Source organism: Triticum aestivum, chromosome 6A, assembly GCF_018294505.1.
Source record: "Triticum aestivum cultivar Chinese Spring chromosome 6A, IWGSC CS RefSeq v2.1, whole genome shotgun sequence".
Taxonomy (NCBI): domain Eukaryota; kingdom Viridiplantae; phylum Streptophyta; class Magnoliopsida; order Poales; family Poaceae; genus Triticum; species Triticum aestivum.
Genome location: NC_057809.1, coordinates 609,464,517 through 609,472,928, shown reverse-complemented (window position 1 = coordinate 609,472,928; position 8,412 = coordinate 609,464,517). Strand labels below are relative to the sequence as shown.

General features: G+C 47.3%; 1 protein-coding gene across 1 annotated transcript; it reads left to right on the top strand.

Moving 5' to 3' along the window:
- Positions 1-441: 441 nt before the first annotated feature.
- Positions 442-6,509, top strand: LOC123128993 (actin-related protein 2/3 complex subunit 1B-like). The gene is made up of 15 exons (XM_044549120.1): positions 442-640; positions 1,656-1,741; positions 1,884-1,960; positions 2,065-2,159; positions 2,612-2,681; positions 2,861-2,930; positions 3,310-3,383; positions 3,487-3,529; positions 3,949-4,030; positions 4,431-4,519; positions 4,609-4,694; positions 5,008-5,068; positions 5,764-5,870; positions 5,964-6,022; positions 6,130-6,509. Exons 1-15 carry the CDS (start codon positions 571-573, stop codon positions 6,186-6,188), a joined length of 1,128 nt encoding a protein of 375 aa, XP_044405055.1. The 5' UTR covers positions 442-570; the 3' UTR covers positions 6,189-6,509.
- The last annotated feature ends 1,903 nt before the right edge of the window (positions 6,510-8,412 follow it).

Here is an 8,412-nt window from a genome sequence, read left to right as displayed (position 1 = left end):
AATGAACCAACTGCTTACAAATGGGCCCAAGAGTGCGTCCTAAAGCATCGCAATGCACCACATGCCATTATTTTCTGAGAGCTTAGAAACTCAAGATATTCATACAATATGTTTTTCTTCCTTGGGATTCAAAGTGAAATTTTTTGTTACACCATAGACATTTATTTATGTTTTTGAACAAGGAGCGACAAGTGACACCCGCAAAAAAAAAAAAGGAGCGACAAGTGACAAGGGGACCCAAGGCCGGTGGCTGACAAGTGGGACCCGTGGTCGGTGGCGTGGGCCTGGCGGGCGGGCCGTCCGACCGTGGGCGCGCGTGCGGGCATCCATCTCATCGACCGCTGGACCGGCTGGCCCATCCTACTCGCACCACCACCCGCTTCGACGGCCTAGTGAAAGTGATGGCGCTGTAGCGCAGTGGTGGCAGTGTAGTGGTACCTGCCCTGCCTTCCCCTCCCCGCTCCCTTCGCCCGCAAGGCCAGGCCCCCTACCTCCATTGACAATTTCCGCCCCCGTCCCCGCCCCCGCCGCGCCGCGCCGCGGGGCTCCCCTCCGGCGCGCCCTCCCCCGATGGCCGCGCAGGCGATCCACCAGTTCGCCGAGTGCATCACCTGCCACGCCTGGAGCCCCGACCACTCCAGTAACGCCCTCTCCTCCCCCTCCTCCCGCACCCTCCCCTCTCTCCCCCCGCCCCTACGCTCTAGATCTCACGCCCGTTCGATTCGCCCCCCCGTTCGCCGCGCCCGTCCTAGCCCTGTAGGATAACCCGCGGCCGCGCCCGATCGGTAGCCGTAGCCCGTATGCGTCGGGTTCAGGGCGGATTCCTAGGGTTTCGGGCGGGCTCGCGGATCGCCGTTTCCCAATCATCCCATGTCGAATGATTATTTATGTCGTGGAATAGCCAGTAGGTGGTCCGCTGGTTTCCGCTTTCGTGCGACCCTGGCATGGTGAGCGTTTCGTGATTTATGGGCTGTCGGTTGGTGCCAGGTAAATGCCCTCTTGCGGTGCTCTCGGCGATACCATATTCGGATGGTACATTCAATCAATCAGTCACAGGTGATTTAGTTTTTTCATGTTTGAAACCCCTCTCACATCTGTGAGGCACCATGCATATCATTTCTCGCTGGTGAATGGTGAGCGTTTCATGATTTATTTATGGGCTGTTGGTTGGTGCTATGTAGTAAAAATGGCTTGTTACTGTATTGAGGTAGCATAGGTGACATGGATGATGGATCAGTCCCAGGTGGTTTGGATATTCATGTTGGCCACCTTCTCACAGGTGTGTGCATCCATGACTGAATTTGGGTATTTAGAACGAAATCTGAGAGCTGACCAAATGAAATGGGCGTTTTCTGTGAATTAAACCGACGCGCGTATTGCCTCGCCATAATTCTGTTGCCTATCATGACCTCATGTGCTCCTGAAAATAGTCTTCAGATATGCCTTTCTGCCACTAGCTAGCTGCTGTGTTTACATGTTGTCCCTTGAATTGTTTATGGGAAAAAAAATACAGCAGTAGATCATACAATCTGCCTGTAATGACAAAATCTCAATCGCTGCCTTCTATTGCACTACTGTTGTCATTTTCATTTATAAATGCAGGCCCCTTGCCCTCTTATCAGTTAACTTGACTCGGAACCATTTCTCTCTTTCAGTGATTGCCTTCTGTCCAAATACCACAGAAGTACACATTTATAAGTTTTTCACAGACAAGTGGGAGAAACTTCATGTTCTTGCAAAGGTAGACTTTCCTTATTTTCTTTCTTGCATGTGCAGTAGTATCTGCACTTGAGCTGTCTCTTTCTTCTCCATTGAACATTTCCATTTGCTAGTTTATAAGTGTATTACATTAACATCTTTATTTTTATTGTTATATCTTGTAGCATGATCAGATAGTGTCTGGAATAGACTGGAGTAGATCTTCCAACAAAATTGTGACTGTTTCACATGATAGAAATTCGTAAGTGTTTGGTCATAATTTCTAATGTGCAAGTAAATAGTCTGTTTTTTAGTCCAAAGAAGATAATTATATCTGTTTCCTTATATTCCTTTATTTACCTGCAGATATGTTTGGACACAAGAAGGACAAGATTGGGTACCTACGCTTGTTATTCTCAAGCTAAACCGTGCAGCTCTATGTGTCCAGTGGAGTCCAAAAGGTTCTGCCAATAGCCTGCCTTCATACATCTATCCCGAATGCATTAGGAGTATCTATTTCGTTGCTGAATGATCAAATTCTCCAAGTAGATATTGTTTCCCATTGTTTGTTTCATGCAATCTATTTTTTGTACTTATGTTCCTTAGTTGGTTATGAAAACTTGTCTCCCATGGTAGAACATAGCTGCACATGAACTATTTAGCAATGAACCATAAGTGAAACATATGTAGCTGGATATTCCTCACACCATTGTTTATAAGGCGTCCCGCCTTGGATGCTTAGGCGGTAAGGTGCCCTGCCAGCACCTTGCAATTATGCCGGCTTTAAGCGCTTAGGCGTCCACATTAGGTGCTTAGGCGTCAGGGCAGTTGCCGGTTGGTGCTCACCTTAGGCCGCCTTACAAACAATGCCTCACACTTTAAACTCCTTTCTAAAAGTTTCTGTTGTTTGCAGAAAATAAGTTTGCTGTGGGAAGTGGTGCTAAGTCTGTATCCATTTGCTACTATGAACAAGAGAATAACTGGTATTGGTCGCTGCCACTTCCACTAGTCGTGTACCTGTTTTGATTAACTTGTTTTTCAATTAGTTATGCCCACTGCACTAATTGATGAGTGTTTTCTTCTGTTCAGGCAATTATTGAAGTTGATGTGTCACTCTTGATGTGCGTTCTTTGAACTACTTTGATTTTCTCTTATGGTACAGGTGGATTAGCAAGGTTATTAGGAAGAAGCATGAATCTTCTGTTACTAGTATCGCGTGGCATCCAAACAATGTGAGCATAATATCATGCCTCTCCTTGAAGTAATTTGAGCATAATCATCAGTAGGGAAACATAAGGGACAATTATCTAGGGGGTGCATTCATTATATTTTTGTTCTTTATCTATTGGGAGTAGTGAAAAAGATCATATGCGGTTTGCCCCTCTATAATGAGAAATGCAACATAAAAGAGTAAAGTAAAGGTGCCCTTATCTGACTGTACCCCAGTTAATTTGTGCTGTTGTCTGCCACTGGCTAGTAGCATACCTCCTATTCGCATCAGATGATTGGATGAACTTATTTGATGTGATTTTGTTTGGTGTAGACGCCATGTATATGCACGACCCGTTTATTGGACGTAATGTTGGTTTCTCTGCTTTCATCTAATTTCAGATACATCTTGCAACAACTTCTACTGATGGTAAATGCAGAGTGTTCTCCACTATCATCAAGGGTGTAGATACAAGGTGGACCTTGCCATTATTTTTGAACTGAAAACCTTGCCATTAACACAGTCAGTACACATTCCAAATGCTTTAGCTGTCTCATGCTTTCTCTCTTTCTGATTAGGGGACCACACGCAGGTGCCTCAGTGGATTGGAAATTCGGAGAGGTATTTGCTATTCATTGATCCGTTAGTTCATAATATGCTGTTCCTTAGCAAGTATACATCTCACGTACCAAATCTGCTTGCCAATTTCTTTATTCGCCTTATAGACTAATGGCATGCAATTGAACGTGCATGGCTTTTGCCAATAGTAACCTCCTATCAACTTTGTTAGCACTTTGCACCCCATCTACGGCTAAAAATAAGAAATAATCTGCTGATTCACAAAGTTTGTTTTCAACCATGTGGTGGCATTTTTTATATTAAATACTTCCCCAACTCTTCTATTCTTGGGAGGCTAAGAATCCAGATCAATATGGTTCAGAATGTTCCACAGGACTATGCTTGCAGTGTCTTATTAATCTGTGTTCTTTCTTGTTAAGTTGCTAGTCGTGCTTGTAACATTTTCTCCTATTTGGATGCAGCAAATTGCTCAACTTGATCTATCACCTACATGGGCATTTGGTGTAAGGTGGTCGCCAAGTGGAAAAACATTGGCCTATGCAGGTTTTTCCACCTAGCTTCTTGTTTATATGGGTGCCACTGATTTGCATTACTTCTCAGCAGCCATCTAGGCACAAATTGTTTACGAACTCAACATAATTACCTGCCAAGGGTTTTCACAATCTTATTCTTGTAATTAGTGAACCTCTTCCATTGTGGTATTTGAACTTCCAAAATTTTATTAATAGGTCTCTTCATAATTAAGGTTTGTCCTAATCATTTTAGGCTAATGAGATTATTATTGGTTTCTTGATGTTCTATTTTTAACTTTCTCCTAACTGAATTTGGGTTCCTTTGTGAGACTATTGGCCCTTTGGTCTATCCATGCAAAGTATCTAAGTAGCTGCAGATTCCATGCAAACTTTTGCAGACACTGAATTGATTCTTGTTGTGTTATTTCCAGGGCACAGTTCCATGATTTATTTCGTTGATGACGTTGAAGGGTCTCCTGCTGTGCAAAATTTGGCACTGCGTGATCTGCCTCTCCGTGATGTGGGTCAGCATTTTCCCTTTTGCTATTGTTTAGTTGCATGTGGTGATCTCCACATTTCATTAATTGAGTGAACTCTTCCAAATTTCAGATTCTTTTTGTTTCTGAAAAGATGGCGATTGGTGTTGGATTTGACTGCAATCCTTTGATCTTTGCTGCAGATGAGACTGGACTTTGGTAAGAAAATTGTGCATAGCAACTGTTTTGTTAAATTAGCTGCACTTTCTCTTCATTCTAGCAGTGCTTTGAAGTGGCCATTGCTTCCTGTAAAAACCATGTCAACTGTTAACTTCATTTTGAGGCACCTTCAGCTTGCTAATTCTTACGGTCTCATTGTACCTAGGAAAAAATATTCCATTTCAATCTTTGACAAATGACACTAATTAAAGTTCAGGGTTTGCTAGTAGCTCTTGATACCCAGGTCTTAAAGTTTTTCTCTCATGGACATGTTCTTTTTGACAATATGTATTTACATATTTGTATCCTATAGGAGTTTTGTCAGATATTTGGATGAAAGGAAAGTTACTCCATCAACTTCAAAAGCCTCGCAGGTGCCTCTTATGCTTATCAGGCCTCTCTGCTGTATGTTGTTATATGTGTTTGCTATTTATCCCTTGTTCATGAGATTGTTCTGTTTGCATCTGTAGAAGTAGGGTGAACTGCTTCCTGAATGGTTGAGTACAGGTTAAATTTGCTGTAGGCTATATGCGATTTTATGTGTGCATGAGTGTGAGATCTTCTGAGATGGTGTCTGGTTAGTTATCTAAAGTTGGGTTTCCTTTGCATGAACAATCTGATCCATGGTCCTTCTACTTGGATGTCAAACATTTCGAGCCCCCCTAGATTTTGTTAAGGAACAGTAACTTGAGTGAAATGGGCACACTGCAGTGCTGCACACGGTTGCTGGTCTGACTCTGATTTTGGCACTGTTCTAACACAAGTACGAACAAATGACTTGCTATGGTCTCGTCTGACTTTTGTATGCTGCTGATTTTTAATGATGGAAGTAAATTGTCAGTTTTCCGATGCTTTTGTAGAACTATATACCGTGAGTTGGTGCCTGCTATAATATAGGATAAACTATTTCATGCGTATGATCTGCTGCAATTTTATGGCTACAGACGCTGAAGTTGTAAAGACTGTGTGGAAGAAAGAAACATTTCTTGTAGCTAACGTTAGAGCTATGCTAACATCTTTGTTAAAAGGAGGCATGGGGCTAATACTAAATGAATATATTATGTTTCAGCTCTCAGAGGCCCTTGGAAAGTTGTACGGCCAATCGAGGCAAGGGTCGAGCAGCGACACTGTCGAACCATCGAAGCCTCGAGGCGGCGCTCATGAGAACTGCATAACGTACTTCCCTGCTTCCATCTGTTTCCACCATTTTGCCGTTCTAGTGCCGCTCTTTTGTCTCTGATATATAATTCTGGTCTTCTGTATCCTCAGTTGCATCGTGCCGTTGAGAAAAGGGAGCGAGAGTATTGTCAAACGGTTCAGCACATCAGGTTGAAACAAGACTAACTGACCTCTCCTAGCCCATTCCAGTTTTTTCTGTCTGAAGGATGTGTTGTGTTGACACCCCTTTAATACTGTCTGTGCCTCGTGGATGTAGGGCTGGACGGCAAGATTGTGGTATGGGATCTGGAAAATCACATCACCATTCCAAAATAGACCCTCGGCGGATGGCGGGCGGGCCCTGCAGGTTTTGGAAGATCCAGGGCCAGGGCAAGGTAGATTGCTTATTTTTTGTTGTACCTGTACACAAAAACAATTCCTTTAGCCAGCTCTTTAGCGTAGGGGGCCATCACTACTATAAGTTGGCTTTCATATTTTTGGAACCAGTTCCGTCCTTCTCTCTGAATTTCATCATCTGTAACACCTGTATAATCCTAGTTAGGTAGGATGCAATGTCATAATTCCATACCCCCTCCCTTCCTCTCTGTGTTCGACTTTTCACACCATATAAAAAACCCCTGGCTGGTTTGGAATTCACCCGAATGAATACTATTCTGCTTCGCCTCACACTCGGCCACGATTATTTAGTTGGGGCCTGCAGACCATCAGTACCAGGCCGATGATGGAAACTGTGGGCATTTCTGTGTAATTTAGTACATGAGGAGGCATGAAATGAGGCCGTGCTGCAAGGTGGCTGTGGGGACCGGCCGCCCTCCCTGGTCGCCGATCCCCATGCTCTCACTCCGCTTCACCCGACTGTTTGCCATCATTCATTCGAGACATTCCTTTGCGCCGGGCCGGTCGCCTCGTATGCGGCCGTACATGCGGCCAAGGGCTAGTTGCTCTCGCTTTGCTTTGCTTTGCTCCCAAGGATGCAGCACTATACATGCAAAAACCACAAGGCGTCTCGGTATTGCCAGGTTTGCGCCGTGCTCAGTCGCATGAACCAAGACAGGAGCAGCCTTCTGATTGGTTCGTGTTCCTTTCCTCTTTGCAATATTACAAAAGCAAATCGTACTACTAATATTTAACACACTACTTTTACTTAGGCTCAATGACCCAATGCATGCATGCATGGATTACATGGGTGATGTGACGATATATAGTAAGTATATATGATGTTCAGTTGGCTGCACTAGATGGGGCTGCCGAAGCCGAAGCCCCAGGAGCAGCCGGAGTTGGAGGTGGCGAGGTGCTCCCGGTCCCGGTCCCTGGCGGCGCCGCTGCCCCACCGACGGAGCAGCTCCTTGTACTCCTCCTCCTCGACGATGGCGGCGCCGACCTTGCTCCTCCACGCCTGCTCCGCCCGGGCCAGCTCCGTCTCCGCGTCCCGGATCAGCGTGTCCAGGTCCAGCCCCAGGTCCAGCCCGGCGTCCAGGCTCACGCTCAGCCCCTTCTCGATCTCCTTGCTCCGCGCCATCTCCGCCCAGTACTTGTCCTCCAGCATCGCCAGGAACTCCTCCTCCACCCCCTCCACCTCCAGCGCCGACGCCTCCCCGGACGACGACGACAGCTCCATGAACAGGCACGGCTTCTCGTCCTCCGCCTCCTCCTCCGCGGCCAGCGCCTCCAGCGCCAGCGCCGCCCGCCGCGACCGCGACGACACCGTGCCCTTCTCCATCGTGATGAACCCCTCCTCCTCCTCCATCTCCGCCACCGAGTTCTCGATCGTGATGAACCCGCCCCGCTCTGACCGCAGCGACGTCGCCCGCCGCGGCGCCCCCGTCGCCGCCCCCGCCGCCGACGGCCGGGTCCGGAGGCAGCTCAGGTCCGGCAGGCACGACGCGTACGACGCGCTCTTTCCCTTGTTCTTCCTCTCCCTCGCATTGCCTGCCACGTACCGATCCATGTTAAACGTGCACGGCATACACTTGGTACAATTTAAATGCAAGTGCTCGGCTAAATTAACAGGTCACATCAAGCAGCGATGAGTGAGGACGCTACCTAGGGTTTCTTTACTTCTCCGATGGAGGCTACAAGCTAGCTAGCTAGTAGGTCAATAGTAGAAGATTGCTAGTACTGATTTTTAGTGATCTCACATCTAGATGTCCAGCCGTGAACGTACCGTTGGATGACTGGATCTCGATGCAAACGTTTAGAGTTTATTTCGCACATGCATGCATCCGTTAACGTACCGTTGGCGCCATGGATCTCCTCCTGCTCCATCACTCTGCAGTAGACGCTCACCGTGAGCACGGCGCCGGCGGCAGCCCCGCCCAGCGGGAAGCTGAGCGCCTTGCCGCCGAACTGCGGGTGTGAGCTCTCGGCCGCGGCGGCCTCGGCGAGGTCCACCGGGAACGCGCCGATGTCCCCGCCCCCAGGAGCCGAGTCCTCATCCACGAGCACCGCCCACACGGTGAAGCTCCGCAGCGTGGAGCCGCCGGCGGTGAAGTAGTGCAGGAACACCTCGTCGAACGCGGCCGCGCCGCCGCGTGACACC

Excerpts from the sequence above, each read along its gene's own strand:
- LOC123128993 (XM_044549120.1), top strand. The coding sequence starts at position 571 with ATGGCCGCGCAGGCGATCCACCAGTTCGCCGAGTGCATCACCTGCCAC. Across the intron at positions 2,682-2,860 it reads TATGAACAAGAGAATAACTG|GTGGATTAGCAAGGTTATTA; the intron begins GTATTGGTCGCT and ends CTTATGGTACAG. Across the intron at positions 4,695-5,007 it reads GCAGATGAGACTGGACTTTG|GAGTTTTGTCAGATATTTGG; the intron begins GTAAGAAAATTG and ends TGTATCCTATAG.